Source organism: Monodelphis domestica, chromosome 1, assembly GCF_027887165.1.
Source record: "Monodelphis domestica isolate mMonDom1 chromosome 1, mMonDom1.pri, whole genome shotgun sequence".
NCBI lineage: Eukaryota > Metazoa > Chordata > Mammalia > Didelphimorphia > Didelphidae > Monodelphis > Monodelphis domestica.
Genome location: NC_077227.1, coordinates 296685977 through 296702891, shown reverse-complemented (window position 1 = coordinate 296702891; position 16915 = coordinate 296685977). Strand labels below are relative to the sequence as shown.

The following is a 16915-nucleotide window of genomic DNA, read 5'->3' as shown; positions in this document are numbered from 1 at the left end:
ATTTTCGTTAATAAATGTAATGAAATATTATTTGCTACAGAAATAATGAAATGCACAATTTCATAGGAACTTTGTGAACTGAAGCAGCTTGAAGTGAGTAGGAGTTCAGTACTTTATAAGGAAAAATTACTTTGAAACACTTTAGAACTCTGATCATTGCAATGATAAACCATTCCAAGAAGTGGAGATGAAACAGAACACTCTCTTCACAATAAAGAGTTGATAAAATTAAAATACATATAGAAACATATGCACCTATGGGCTGAAACTTTTTGTTGTCTGTTTAAAAATTTTAAAAGGGGGACAGATTAATTTTTAAAGTATATGCTAATTGAAAAATATAGCATAGTGCTTATGCTTTCAAAGAGTATTAAGGGTTATCACTGGAAAAATACCAAGAATGGGCAAAGCCAACATAGTAGTGAAAAGGCAGAGGCTCCTCTTATCTTTTCCAAATTCCCCTCCAAAAATTTTTTTAAATAATACCTTAGAACAAATCCTGGAGTGATTGAATCCACAAAAGGATGAGGTGAAATAGTTTTCTATTCCAAGACAACTTAAAATGTAAGCAGGAAAGGTCCCTCACCTTAAGGTAATAATAGAAAGGGGTCCAGAAAAGGCCATGCCAAGGAAGGCACTCCCTTGGCAAAGAGCAGCAGGCTTTGGAGGCAACTAAATCAGCAACAATGGCTTCTGGAGCATAGACATTAATGAGATCAGACAACTAGTCAGAAAGAGATTATAAGGTTCCAACTGCTGGCACTGGGTGCAAGACTGCATGGCATTGCACATATACAGATCCAAGTCTCAGGATGAAGAGGAGCTATTCTAGTACCTATTAGGACATTTGACTACAGGGGAGTTGAGACACTCTTATAGTTCTGTGGGGTGGGGGAAGAGTTCTGGTGGTCACTTACAGACCAAAGAGTGTGATACAAGCAAACCCATTGCTCCTTAGATAATATCAACTTGGAAGAACTGAAAACATATAGACCCCCCAAACCAGTTTTGAAAGCAGCTGAATAAAAGCCCCCATGTTTAGGACATCCTTCTCCATCCAAGGAGCAGAGCCCAACTTTGATATTTTTTAAAAGCCAAGCAATTCACTGGAAAAATTGAGTAAACAACAACAAAAAAAGGAACTTAATCATAGAAAGTTACTATGGTGACTGCTGAAAGATCAAAATATAAACTCAGAAGAAAACAAAGTCAAAACTGTAATTAGTCTCAGCCTCAAAAAGAATTCCTTACTATACCCAAAGGGCATAAAACTGCCTGCCCTTTGATCCAGCCATAACACTGCTGGGTTTACACCCCAAAGAGATAATAAGGAAAAAGACTTGTACAAAAATATTTACATTCTTTCTCTTTGTGGTGGCAAAAAAATTGGAAAATGAGGGGATGCCCTTCAATTGGGGAATGGCTAAGCATATTATGGTATCTGTTGGTGATGGAATACTATTGTGCTAAGAGGAATAATGAACTGGAGGAATTCCATGTGAACTGGAGTGACCTCCAGGAATTGAAACAGAGTGAAAGTAGCAGAACCTGGAGACACAGAGACACAGAGACAGATACACTGTGGCATAATCAACTATTTGACTCAAATAGGGAGTAACATACACATTCAGGTGGGTATAATAATATGTCTTACCCTAATAGGAGGGAAAGGGGACAAAGAAAGGAAGGCAGATTGGGGAAGGTGGTGGTCAGAAGCAAAACACTTTTGATGATGGGCAGGGTGAAAGGAGAGAGTAGGAGAAACAAGAGGGGAAATAGGATGGAGGAAAATATATAGTATTCATGATTGTGAAAAAATTTCAATAGTCATGAACCTAGGAGTGAATTGCTTATATTCTAAAAGTTTTAAGGAAAGAGAAGAATGTAAAAGGAATAAAATAGTATTTAAAGTAGGAAAAACAGGGTGAATTTATTATATCTTATAATATAATATGAATGAAAGTAAACAAACATGGAGTAAGAAAGCAAATAGTGTAGTAGTGCTCACCAGATTTGTACTCTATTATGTGAAGTAGACAAAGGTGAATTAAGCACATGAACAAATATTTTGATGTAGAAATGCACAAAACTCAGAAGGGAAATAAAAAAAGGCTGGAAGAAAGGGGATAATACACGAGAAAGAATAGTCACAAGCCAAAGAAACTTCGTGATCCAGAAAAGGTAACAAAAAAGAGGAAAAAGGAAAAACAAAAAAGCCCCCTAGATGTAAAGATAATTTTAGGGTTGTGACCTAGTCTAAATTACTTTGGTTGCCAGAGAAAATGTCAAATAAGATACCCAAGTCAGTTTGGAAATGTGTGGTGATTTAATTAATATAGAGGGAAGGAATTAAGGAGAAGAGAGAGGGAAAGGGTGTAGGATTTCTTCCACCTGGTCTGTGCCAGGGGAAGTTCAAAGTCCTCTGCCATGAGGTCTCTGAAGAAAATTAGAGACTTTCTAAGAGGATAATGTTTGGAAGGTAAAGGAGAAAGGAATTAACCTAAACTCTGGGAGAACTCAGCTAAGATGCCTCACCTGAACTAGGCTATTCAGCTTCTCCCAGTATAATATCAAGGAAAACTCATTGCCGAACCGGACAATAGCTGCAGCTATGCCAAGATGCCAAGAGCTCAGCATGCTGCTGCCAGCCACCTCTCTGCCACCAAAGAGAGCCCGGAGAGAGGAATTGATGTGAAATATATAGATGTTTTTACATCACTTTCCTGCATCTCACATGTACCAATGGTAGCTTAGGCTTGACTTAGGACAGTCCAGGGGTCTGTCAGTTGTTGCTAGCACATGTCTGTCATAGGCCATCCTCCTAAATACTTAATCCTTAGGTATGGGTATAGACATTCCTGATTTTGTTAGACTAAGTAGGGTGGAATAATCTAAAGTTCACATAGAAGAGGTTTATAAATTAAAAGAGATCCCCAAAATTATGTTATATGACTATAATTTGGAATATTGTTACACCGTAAGGAAAGATGAAAGTGTGGCAGATAAAAGAGTGTTTGGCTTAAATTATGACCGCAACAGAAAATATAGTTTCAAACAGTGTCTTGTTTTAAATCAAATATAAGGTGATCGCCAGGGAAAAATTCCCAAATATTAAATATACCCAAGTCAGCTGGGTTTTTATAGAGATTTTAATTAATTAATACAAAATTAAGGAATAAATGAAAGAGAGAGAGAAAAAGGAATAAATGAAAGAAGGGCTACACCAGCCTAGGCCAGCATGAGCCTGCCTGGGCTGAAAACCCTAAGAGAAGGATCAGTCAGTCTTTTATCAACTCACCACAAGATTTGTCCAAGCAAGGATTCTAGAGAGACACCAGTTGAGCTTTGGCCAGCTGCCATCTCCAGAGAGAGTTCCTCTGAGACTTAGAGTCTCCTCAGAGGGAGTTCCAGCCAGAGTCTTTTGCTTTCAGTTTTTCCTCTCCTTTTAAAGGGAATTTTCTCCTATGTCACCTCCCCTAAGTTCTCACAACTACCAATCACAGTAGACGTTTTTCAAAGGACAGACCATTCTTAATTCACACCTAAGAAGGCTTAAATTTTTAATTAAGTTCACACCAGAAAACCTCTGAGTAAGTTTCTCACCTCTTTGCTCCTTGTAAATTCACAAGTTGCCTGACCTTTATAGGTACTTAGCGCCCTTTTGTATTAGATCTAAAAATAGGCACAGCTTAAGAACTTTTGCCTTACTATAAGTATGGGATTAAGTATTTTTCATTGTTCAGAAAGGAGTTTCTCCCCCTAAAGCAGGCTTAAGTAGGGGTGGAGTAGAGGTCTCACATTCCTGATCTAAGTAGAGGTTTCACGTTTCTGATCTAAGTTCCTTCATTGTTTAAAATGGGGAATGGTCTTAACCAAACCTTATGAAGTAGGGGTCTGAGAAATTTTAAGGTTCACAATAGATGATTTTAGATAAGCCTGGAAAATATGAACTAATGCAGAATAGGTGAAAAGAGGAAAGAGAACCTGTTAGAAAAACAACACTGAAGGAAAATATCTTTGTATAACTTAAGAATTATAAGTAATGGATAAGTAAGGAACAGATTCTCAATTGTAGACTACAGTAATACTAAAATTGGGAGTGGGTACTTGTATCCTTTTTATGCCCTTTGCTTACCCCATCTTCTCACTCACTTGGATGAGTAACAGGAAGAAAATAGCTGTACAAGCAAATGGAGAATAGGTCATGTTTCCATAATCTAAGAACAGAAGTACAGAGGCCCTTCAATTGTCCTTACTACCTCACTCACAATGCTATTTTATTTTCCATTTGATTGGCTTCCTGAGATTTGTAACCAGTTGCTATGTTTGCTGCCTTTACTCTTCTACTACTCTGTCCAATGTCTTCCACTTAAAGCTCTTAGTTTAGTAATGAAGGCTTCCCATCACACTGTACTCCGATTATTTGGGCAAAATGAAGTCAAACTCCTAATAGCTACTTCACCTCCTTTTTGTCAAAAATAATATCCCTCTTCCTCATAAGCAGTTGGTACTAGGAGCAGCTAGGTGGCTTAGTGAATAGAGCAATAAACCTGGAAACAGGAGATTCTGGGTTCAAAATTTGCTTCAGATGCTTGTTACCTGTGTGACCCTGACTTAATCCCAGTTGCCTCAGTCTTACTACTCTTCTGCCTTGGAAATGACACGGCATTAATTCTAAGGCAGAAAGTAAGCTTTTATAGGAAAAAATACAATAGGAACCAAAAAGAATTCCCTCCTTTCCTCTGTAGTCTTACTCCTAGATTATTGCTAACTTTTCTCTGAGATAAATGGTGGGTAAGATAAGGTTTGGACTTGTTATTTCATTAATACATAATAGGTAAAGAATTTCCTCTACCCTTGTAGGTAGCACCTTCTCTGTTACTTATGCTTTTAGAGAGTTGTCTAGAGAACTAAACTGACAGGTTAAGTGACTTACCCAGGGACACATTGTATATGTCAAGGTTGATCCCAAATCTTTCTGACAATCTTCTAGGCTCCATTATTTCTCAGAATGCATTTCAATCATGTTACAGGACATTGGAGGCTGTACAACTTCATATATAAACTAGGTAGAATGGACAGTCTTTTTTATACCTGTAATAGAGAAAATTAAAATTTACAAATATTATTATTTTTTATTAGAATAATTTGGAGGAATTTGAAGTAAGTAACAACTCCGAATAGAGAAAAAAAGTATGGTCCTTTACTATGGTCCTTAATAGAAAAGAAAATAAGATCTATGTTTTTAGGCAAGCTTTGTTTTTAACTTATGTTCTGTTTTCTTTCACAGATGAATACTTTTCAAGTAGTTTTGACATTTGATGAGTTTGATACCTATGCTCTCTTTCTTTATCCTACTAATGGACTTCAGTTCTTTGGAACCTACCCCAAAGAATCTCATAATATACATCTTGAACTCCCAGCCAGAGTTGGCTTCAGCCGAGGTAAAGATGACTATCAGACAAGAGAAGGACCTTATTTTAGTGTAACTAGCACTGAACAATCTGTGAAAAATCTCTACCAGTAAGTATTAAGCATTGACTCAGTTTTTTACTTTACTTAAACTTTCATATACTTGGAATTTCATGAGTGTTTAGAAGATGCACAAGATTTCCAGTTCACTAAATAATATTTTGTTACATATAAGAAAAGATAATAACCATGGACAATTTTAGACCTCCAATAACAATGTTTCTCATTCCAGCAGTATGCCTGTTTGTCTTCCTTACTTTATTATTAGTCTCTAGGTAGAACTAATTGGAATTCATTCATTCTAAACTTAATTCTGTTACTGTCTTATGAAGGATTACAGAAAGTTACCTATATGCAGGGAAGAGAGCATATGAACCTCAGAAACTGGCAAACTACAAATCAGGGCTTGGTTTATTTTTTTTGTTGATTGCCTAAACTTAAGAAAATGATAGAGGAAATGTTAATAATGCAGATTAAACTTAAAAGTGTGCTTTGTGTCAAAGAACTGACAGAAAGTACACTAGACCAGAAGTCAAGAAGACTAGAGTTTAAATCTGGCCTCAGACACTCTCTTTGTGACCCTAGGCAAGTCACCCCCCATCTTCTTCAATTTCCTCATCTGTAAAGGAGATATAATAATAGCACTTGATTTCACAGTTGAGAGGATCAATGAATCAATCAACATTTTTTAAGTGGTGACTATGTGCCATGCATTGTGCTCATTATTGAATGAGATAACAAATATGATAATTATAAGATGCTTAGTACAGTGCCTGTGACAGAGTGTACTAAATAAATATCATGATTACTAAACAGCTATCATGATATCCCTGCCTATCTATTTACATTCTTTCTTTTCTTTGTTTTATTTTTCATGGTCTATTAGGACATATTTTATTCTTTGCCTCTATAAATACCTTTTTTTCCCATTTACTTCATTTTGGGGAGATTCTTCATTGTTATAGTCTTCAGTTTCCTCAAAGAGATCAGGAATTCTAAATTCAACCACCAGTAAATGGTTGGCCCCTAAATCCAAGCCTCATTCAGATCCTTTAATCTAATCCCAATGTAGAAACCTTGGAAAATTTTTTATCCTTTGCATGTTTTTTTTAACTAGGCCATTTATGCTCCTTTAGTATTGAAGGAGGTCAGAACAACCTCCCTCTGGGGACCAGGAGTAAATTCCTGCCCAAGTCAGCCTAACTGCTGGCCAGACTCTCCCTGCATTGTGAAAACTCGCAGCCCCTTAGCCAGCTGCAATGGCCGAACTGAAACAACCTGTTATTCACATCCTGATCCTCCTATGCTTATGCTATAAAAGATGTTCCCTCAGCTGAGCCAGCACGGCTCCTTCTTTGGGGCAGCCCTAATGCGTTAGATTTATTAAAGGTGTTCCTTTGCTTACTTGCATTGTCTCCATGTCTCCATTCCTGGGGGATTTTCTCAGACCCTACATTTGGTGCATTGTCTGGGAATCTTCCATGAGTGGACCACCAGAACACGGACACCAGGTTAGTGTGACTGTTGGTGGTAGTGTTGTGTGACTGACTGATGGGGAAACTGATCACGGGATTAGTACATACAACTAAGTGGCCTGGCCAGTCCCACCGTCTTAGGGGTTTATATGAAGGGGGCTTATTGTCAAGTCCAATGCCATTGAGTGGTCTGGTTCCACCTGTGTGTGAGTGTGGACTGGCTTAGTATGCTGTTCCTGTGTCCCGTGAGGGGCCAGGCCAGAAAGGCTGGGAAGTGATTTGATGATGAATACTTGAATTTGTATTACTGCCAGGAATTTTTGTCTGTGGCACCAAGAATTTCTGCCTGTAACATGGGGGGGAGGGCAGGAATTCTTGTTTGTTGTTTATTTTTGCCCTGAGGATTTCTGCCTGGAACATGGGGGGGGGGCAGGAATTCTTGTTTGTTGTGAATCTTTTGCCTGAAATACAGGGGGTGAGAGTCCCTCTGCCTAGTTTGGAACTAGGGCACTGAGGTTGGACCTCAGTAGCAGGGGTTTGAGGCCCTTGCCCAGGGTTAGAGTCCCCAGTTTCAGGTGATTAGAGGCCCCCGGTAGGAATTAGGGGTCTTTAGAGGGCCCCTGTTCAAAGTAGGAAACCCAGTGGATGCACTGGAGGAAGGAGGTGCGGCCCTGGGGGAAACCCAGACACACCACTTTGTTTTTGGGACCACTCACCCCTAGCTCCTTGGGGTGAGTAGATGAGCACATCCAACCCAATGTTCATATTTGTTGTGTCTGTCTTGACTGTCCAGTCCGTCACGAATTACCCTGTCTGCTTTTGTGTTGGGAAAAATAGCTTGGGGGAAAAAACCCTAATTTCTTTTTAATCTTGAATGACCATATTACACTTTCAATAAGCAAGAGGCATGGCCTATCCATGGCACCCTAAAATTGTAATGCCATTCTCTACTTGGGTGGTGGCTGTGTTGGACTTCTCCCTTTTTCAGTTTGGGAAGCCTCAGGTGTGGAGTGGCTACCAAGCCTGAGGTCTAAGCCAGATAGAGACTAGCCAACCCAATTAAGACAAAGGGAAAAATTTCCTCACAGGCCCCTCCTGTTGGGAAGAGATCAAATCTAAGCAGGAGAAACTATAATTTAATTGTTTTTTTGTTTGTTTTTTTTTTCTCATGTTAAATAGCCAAGCATCACCAGAGGGGAGAAAAAAAGAGGAAATTGGCTTTTTGATACCCTAAATTCTAACACCAGGAGGCAATTGGACATATCTTACAAGAAGGAGGGCATAATATGGATAGAAGTCCCTTACTATTTGCTTAGATTTTAAGGTAAGGGCTCGCCAAGAAATCCAGGCAGAGATGATAAGAAAAACAGGCAACCTAGAAGCTATCAGTTCACTGATCAGATCTGTCTTCCTCCTCTGCTGCAGGGAGGAAGAGGGTTGATTCTAAACAGAAAGACAACTAGTGGGATCCCAGTCTCGTCTCTTACTCCACAGTTAGAGGCACTTTAGGATTGCTAATGATTTTGATATGGTTCAAATGTAACTTCATGTATTGTGGGAACTGTCATTTTCTTGAGCACAACAAAACTCATAGTTAGAAGTTTGTTTTGTTAATTGCAATGCATAATGGTTTCAGTGAATTTGAGAATTGTCTAAATGTGATTGATAGCAAGACTGACACAGAGAGGGAATGTTTTATTCTATAAGGACAGAAATTGTACTGGCTACTTTATAGATGTAAAAGTCATCCAGAAAAAGTTATGCTGTTGAGAAGAATTTCTAGAATTTAAATTTGGGATCTTTTAAAATCAGATGCTATTTTATTTGGAACTATGCCCAAAGGGCGACAAAAGAATATCTACCCTTTGACCCAGCCATAGCACTGCTGGGTCTGTACCCCAAAGAGATAATGGACACAAAGACTTGTACAAAAATATTCATAGCTGCGCTCTTTGTGGTGGCCCAAAACTGGAAAATGAGGGGATGCCCATCAATTGGGGAATGGCTGAACAAACTGTGGTATATGTTGGTGATGGAGTACTATTGTGCTAAAAGGAATAATAAAGTGGAGAAGTTCCATGGAGACTGGAACAACCTCCAGGAAGTGATGCAGAGCGAGAGGAGCAGAACCAGGAGAACATTGTACACAGAGACAAACACACTGTGGTATCATCGAACGTAATGGACTTCTCCATTAGTGGTGGTGTAATGTCCCTGAACAACTTGCAGGGACCCAGGAGAAAAAAACACCATTCATAAGCAAAGGATAAACTATGGGAGTGGAAACACCGAGAAAAAGCAACTGCCTGAATACAGAGGTTGAGGGGACATGACAGAGGATAGACTCTAAATGAACACTCTAATGCAAATACTATCAACAAAGCAATGGGTTCAAATCAAGAAAACATCTAATGCCCAGTGGACTTACGCGTCGGCTATGGGGGGTGGGGGGGGGAGGAAAAGAAAATGATCTATGTCTTTAACGAATAATGCTTGGAAATGACCAAATAAAATATATTAAAAAAAAAATCAGATGCTATTTTAATGTTTGTCAGAACTAGCAACAAGAAATCATATGACACACAAGAAATTTTTTCAAGTGGTTAATCTGTGCATGGGATTTAATAATACAAGTACTAATAATTTGGTATTTTGAAAAAGAGGGAATTTCTAAAAGGTGTTGTCTTTGACTAAGGTTATATGAATTGTTTAAAAATGTGCACAACGTATAGGAAGGAATTTGTGATCTAGAGATGAACATGTATTCAGATACAAATTATGTGTGCATTTGTACTATAGAAAGAATTAAGTTTTCCACCTAAAAAGATTAAGGGCATATGATATGCAAATTGTATATCCTTAACAAGACAAATTTGACCAGCCCTGAAATCAAGAAGGGCTTGTCATGAAGATTAAATACAATTCAGTACAGTACTTTTCCTCTACTTACAATAGTGGTAAAGAGGAGCAGCCAGAAGAAATAAGAGTAATGGATAGAGTTACTAGTTGTTACTATGAATTCTAGTGTGAAATAGATACAACAAATTATAAATTGGAATAATGTTGATGGAATTTAATCAGGTATGTGGCAATGTTTTGAGCTAAAAGAAAACTAAACTGGAGGTTCTATTCTACTTTAGACAGAGGTTTGAGAGGAGTACAGGTAAATGCTTTGCACTTCAGTTTAGTTACACACTGAAAGATTGCTAAAGGACTTAATCAAAGTTATTTGGAAGTTGTGGAGTTCAAACTATAACTCATTGAGAGTAAATTATTATGAAGGGCGTTTGATACATTCAAAATTTTTAAATTGTGGTAAGCTAAGCTCCCTTGTTAAAGAAGGATGGGACAAGGTTAAAAAAACCTAAATTGAGCCAAGCAGCCTTAGGATAAATTGCTCACAAGCTATTAACCCCTTCCTTGCACACAGGAAGGAGAAAGAAGTGCTTATAATTGTTCTACACTGATACTTAGGGACTGAAATAGGGACCTCACAGAGTTGACAGCCACTGTGTGATAGAATTTAAAGATGAGTATATTTTCAGAATTTCATGATTGTTATATGACTTTCTGCTAAAATGATCAGTAATTTATAATTGATGAACACTATGCTAAAGATGCAGTGGTTCAATGATGTAATCCTTTAAATCAAAATTCTTTTGGGTTTACGATTAGCAATTAAAGTGATGCCAAGAGAAGGAAGAATGGCAATCTTGCTCTGCTTTTTAGGGTTTTCAAGGAAGAGAGAGAGAGGAGACACGTAGGGAGGTGAAAGAGAACAGATAGATGTTCTACTCTTATAATTGGATCCCTGACCTAGGGATAATTTCTAAAATTAATGTATGTGTTGTTGGAAAATCACAAATGATTCTATAATTTCTCTGGACAGTTACCCTGAAGTGATTCCTGACTAATTTTTTCTTAGTCTTTCAAATGGCCTAGTTCCAGGAGATGATACAGCCTTGATTTATATAACTATGGAGCTACTCAATTCAGCACTCATGTTCTTTATTTCAGGTTTTTGTGACTAAAGTGTGATATGTAAATTATTGCCAAAATACACAAGACTAATTGAGTGATCAGCCTTGTAGGGATATAAAAGGCTTGTTTGAGGGTATAGAAATTTGTTTCTGGACTGCTGATGAGCAGAATTTCTCTCAGCTGAAATGGGTGAGACTTGTCTTTTAAGGAAAAAGAAGGCTTCTGGGATCTAATGGTGACAAAGTACGCAAAGGACAGAGAATGTCCTAGGATGGTTACAGAGGCATATTCTGGGCTCACCTGGGAATGGACCTTTTCTGACCATCTAGGCTGTTAGTACTTGAGTGATACAATGATGACATGAGCCAGTGATAGCTTTGGCCTGTACGTGAAGCCCTCACTATGTGTCCCTTGGGACATGAGGAAATATTTTCCCTGTCTGCCATTTCCTTTGTGACCAATTTCTACAATCAGCACATAATGCAAATTGTAAAATTAGTTTCCATTTCCTCAAATAATTATTTTAGGTTAATTAGGTTAATAATTGAAAATTCTTAAATTGCTAGGGAAGATATTTTGAGAAGTAGGTGAAGCTTATTAATAGATGGCTTGTATATGTAGCCTTAATTTACCACAGTTGAAGTTTAGATATTGAGCTTGGAAATATAGCTCAAAGCTTTCTCGAATTTCCCTCAGAATTTGAGGTGAAGAAATACATCTGTAAAATATTGTTACTCAAGTGTTTATAGATGTTAGAGTTAATGTGTACTTTGCAAAAGGATATTCTTTAACAGAAATGTCACATACCAACTCTGCAAACAACTTAGGAATCCAATTTCCTAAAAGGATCTATTCCTGTTAGAAGATGATTTCTTTTTTTTTTTTTTAATTTTTATTTGGTCATTTCCAAACATTATTCATTGGAAACAATGATCATTTTCTTTTCTTCCCTCCCCCCTCCCTCCACCTCTCCCACAGCCGACACACAATTCCACTGGGTATAACATATGTTCTTGATTCAAACCCATTTCCATGTTGTTGGTATTTGCATTAGAGTGTTCATTTAGAGTCTCTCCTCAGTCATATCCCCTTCACCCCTGTAGTCAAACAGTTGCTTTTCGTCAGTGCTTTTACTCCCACAGTTTATCCTCTGCTTGTGGATAGTGTTTTTTGGATCCCTGCAGATTGTTCAGGGACATTGCCTTGAGACTAATGGAGAAGTCCATTACCTTCGATTGTACCGCAATGTATCAGTCTCTGTGTACAATGTTTTCCTGGTTCTGCTCCTTTCGCTCTGCATCACTTCCTAGAGGTTGTTCCAGTCTCCATGGAATTCCTCCACTTTATTATTCCTTTTAGCACAATAGTATTCCATCACCAACATACACCACAATTTGTTCAGCCATTCTCCAATTGAAGGGCATCCCCTCATTTTCCAATTTGTTGCCACCACAAAGAGTGCTGCTATGAATATTCTTGTATAAGTCTTTTTCCTTATTATCTCTTTGGGGTACAAGCCCAGTAGTGCTATGGCTGGATCAAAGGGCAGACAGTCTTTAATTGCCCTTTGGGCATAGTTCCAAATTGCCCTCCAGAATGGTTGGATTAATTCACAGCTCCACCAGCAATGAATTAGTGTCCCTACTTTGCCACATCCCCTCCAGCATTCATTACTTTCCATAGCTCTCATGTTAGCCAATCTGCTAGGTGTGAGGTGATATGTCAGAGTTGTTTTGATTTGCAATTCTCTGATTATAAGAGATTTAGAACACTTTTTCATGTGCTTATTAATAGTTTTGATTTCTTTGGCTGAGAACTGCCTGTTCATGTCCCTTGCCCATTTATCAATTGGAGAATGGCTTGGTTTTTTGTACAATTGATTTAGCTCTTTGTAAATTTGAGTAATTAAACCTTTGTTTTTATGAAGATTGTTTCCCAATTTGTTGCTACCCTTCTGATTTTAGTTACATTGGTTTTGTTTGTACAAAAACTTTGATGTAGTCAAAATTATTTATTTTACATTTTGTGACTCTTTCTAAGTCTTGCTTGGTTTTAAAACCTTTCCCTTCCAAAAGGTCTGACATATATACTATTCTGTGTTTACCCAATTTACTTATGGTTTCCTTCTTTATGTTTAAGTCATTCACCCATTTTGAATTTATCTTGGTGTAGGGTGTGAGGTATTGATCTATTCCTAGTCTCTCCCACACTGTCTTCCAATTTTCCCAACAGTTTTTATCGAATAGTGGATTTTTGTCCCCAAAGCTGGGATCTTTGGGTTTGTCATAAACTGTCTTGCTGAGATCATTTACGCCAAGTCTATTCCACTGATCCTCCTTTCTGTCTCTTAGCCAGTACCAAATTGTTTTGATAACCACTGCTTTATAGTATAGTTTGAGATCTGGGACTGCAAGTCCTCCTTCCTTTGCATTTTTTTCATGATTTCCCTGGATATCCTTGATCTTTTGTTCTTCCAAATGAACTTTGTTATGGTTTTTTTCTAATTCAGTAAAGAAGTTTTTTGGTAGGTTCAATGGGTATGGCACTAAATAAGTAAATTAATTTGGGTAGGATTGTCATTTTTATTATGTTATCTCATCCTACCCATGAGCAATCAATGTTTTTCCAATTGTTTAGATCTAGTTTTAGCTGTGTGAAAAGTGTTTTATAGTTGTGTTCATATAGTTCCTGCATTTGTTTCGGCAGATAGATTCCTAAGTATTTTATATTGTCTAGGGTGATTTTAAATGGAATTTCTCTCTCTATTTCTTGCTGCTGAGATGTGTTGGAAATATATAGAAATGCTGATGACTTATGCGGGTTTATTTTGTATCCTGCAACTTTGCTAAAGTTGTTGATTATTTCGAGTAACTTTTTGGTTGATTTTCTAGGATTCCTTAAGTAAACCATCATATCATCTGCAAAGAGTGATAGCTTAGTCTCGTCATTGCCAATTTTAATACCTTCAATTTCTTTTTCTTCTCTAATTGCTACTGCTAATATTTCTAGTACAAAATTAAATAATAGAGGTGATAATGGGCATCCTTGTTTTACTCCTGATCTTATTGGAAAGGCTTCTAGTTTATCCCCATTGCAGATGATGTTTGCTGATGGTTTTAGATATATACTGTTTATTATTTTTAGGAAAGGCCCTTCTATTCCTATACTTCCTAGTGTTTTCAATAGGAATGGGTGTTGTATTTTATCGAAGGCTTTTTCTGCATCTATTGAGATAATCATGTGATTTTTGTCAGTTTGCTTGTTAATATGGTCAATTATGTGGATGGTTTCCATAATATTGAAACATCCTTGCATTCCTGGTATGAATCCTGCCTGGTCATATTGGATAACCCTTGTGATGACTTGCTGGAGTCTTTTTACTAGTATCCTAGTTAAGATTTTTGCGTCTATATTCATTAGGGAGTTTGGTCTATAGTTTTCTTTCTCTGTTTTTGACCTGCCTGGCTTTGGGATCAGTACCATGTTTGTGTCGTAGAATGAATTTGGTAGAACTCCTTCTTGGCCTATTCTGTCAAATTGTTTAATATTGGGATTAGTTGTTCTTTGAATGTTTGATAGAATTCATTTGTGAATCCATCTGGACCTGGGATTTTTTTCTTAGGGAGTTCTTTGATGGCTTGTTCAATTTCTTTTTCTGAAATGGGGTTGGTAAGGTAATGTATTTCTTCCTCTTTTAGTCTAGGCAATTTATATTTTTGTAAGTATTCATCCATATGACCTAGATTGCCATATTTGTTGCCATATAATTGGGCATAGTAGTTTTTAATGATTGCCTTAATTTCCTCTTCATTAGAGGTGAGGTCTCCTTTTTCATCTTGGATACTATCAATTTGGTTTATTTCTTTCCTTTTTTTAATTATACTGACTAGTACTTTGTCTATTTTATTTGTTTTTTCAAAGTACCAGCTTCTACTCTTATTTATTAAATCAATAGTTCTTTGACTTTCGATTTTATTAATTTCTCCTTTGAGTTTTAGGATCTCTAATTTAGTCTTCATCTGAGGATTTTTAATTTGTTCGCTTTCTAGTTTTTTAATTTGCATGCCCAATTCATTGACCTCTGCCCGTCTTAATTTGTTTATATATGAACTCAATTTCCCCCTGAGTACTGCTTTGGCTGCATCCCATAGGTTTTGAAAGGATGTCTCACATTGCCATTTTCTTCAATGAAGTTATTAATTGTTTCTATGATTTGTTCTTTAACTAACTGGTTTTGGAGAATCATATTTTTTAATTTCCAATTAATTTTTGATTTACCTCTCCATGTTTCCTTACTAATTATTATTTTCATTGCATTGTGATCTGAGAAAGTTGCATTTATTATTTCTGATCTTTTGCACTTGTTTGCAATGTTTTTATGCCCTAATACATGGTCAATTTTTGTGAATGTACCATGTGCTACAGAAAAGAAGGTATATTCCTTTTTGTCCCTATTTATTTTTCTCCACATGTCTACTAACTCTAATTTTTCTAAGATTTCATTCACTTCTCTTACCTCTTTCTTATTTATTTTTTGGTTTGATTTATCTAGTTTGGATAGGAGAAGGTTCAGATCTCCCACTAGTATAGTTTTTCTATCTATTTCATCCTTGAGCTCCTCTAAAAGCTCCTCTTGAGCTCCTTTAAAAATTTGGATGCTCTGCCATTTGGTGCATATATATTGAGTACAGATATTTCATCATTGTCTATACTGCCTTTTATCAGGATGTATTTACTTTCCCTATCTCTTTTAACTAGATTTATTTTTACTTTGGCTTTGTCGGATATCATGATTGCGACTCCTGCCTTCTTTTTGTCAGTTGATGCCCAATAGTTTTGGCTCCACCCTCTTACTTTCACCCTATGTGTGTCTACCTTTCTCATATGTGCTTCTTGTAGACAGCATATGGTAGGGTTTTGGACTCTAATCTACTCTGTTATTCGCTTGTGTTTTATGGGTGAGTTCATTCCATTCACATTCAGAGTTATGATTACTAGCTGTGTGTTTCCCAGCATTTTAATTTCTGCTCCTTTTCCTGCCTTTTCTTCTTTCCCTATTTCCTTCTACACCAATGTTTGCTTTTGAACAGATCCTCTTATTCCCACCCTTATTTTACTTCCCTTTCTACCCCCTTCCTCTTTATCCCCCCCTCATTTTCCTTATAGTCTTTCTAAAATTAACCCCCCCACTCCCTCCCTCTCTTGTACTGCTTCCCTCCCCACCAGACCGTTTGTTACCCTTCTAGTCCCCTATAGGGTGCAAATCTATTCTCTGCCCCCAGTGGATTGGTAAAAGATGATTTCTGAAGAAGTCTGTTGGCCAAGACACCCAAATGCAAATGTGTAATATCAATTACTATTGTATTAATTTTCTCTGTTTCTATCTGGTGTTCTAGTTTTTGCCCCAGTCCTGGTTTCTACACTTCTATCTTAGGGGCTGACTCTCCCCCTTGTGACCTATCTGCCAATGGGGGAAGCAGTCGCGAGATATCCTTCAGATCTCTAAGCAGGTCCCCACCTACCTAGAACCCAGGCATTCACTGAGGACATGCCCCTTAAACACCCTGTGTCTGCAGCCTTTCCCTCCCTGTTCAAGTTTTGGCTAATCCCCTGTGGGATATGTATTTGTATGCAACCTTGTCACTTCTCCAGTTGCTTCTAGGGTAAAAGCATTCATGGGAGTCACCCAGATGCCCCTGTAACCTCAACAACGATTCCAGCCTGAAGCCCTGGACATTGCCTAGTCAATAACTCTCCTGACAATAGGCAGAGACAGCACTACAACCATTCTCAACTCTGAAGAAGCTACAGAATACTGAGACCATCACCCCCACCCTTCCCTTAGATATTTGGAGAGGGAGGAGATAACATGGGCATTGACATGGGCATTGTACCCCCAGAAACTCGGGCAGACTATTGACAGGGAAATTCTGCTCCCTTACATCCTTGTGACTCCTAGCTTGAGGATTCTTTGCTTAGTAGCCTAG

At 37.7% G+C, this 16915-nt stretch overlaps 1 protein-coding gene across 9 annotated transcripts in view; it reads left to right on the top strand.

Moving 5' to 3' along the window:
• NID2 (nidogen 2) overlaps positions 1-16915 on the top strand; it is a 157371-nt gene that overhangs the window by 20299 nt on the left and 120157 nt on the right. For all 9 annotated transcript variants that reach the window (XM_056811050.1, XM_056811055.1, XM_056811052.1 and 6 more), the window contains exon 3: positions 5291-5523. In XM_056811050.1, the coding sequence (XP_056667028.1) occupies positions 5291-5523 (233 nt within the window). The remainder of the gene's footprint in view (positions 1-5290; positions 5524-16915) is intronic.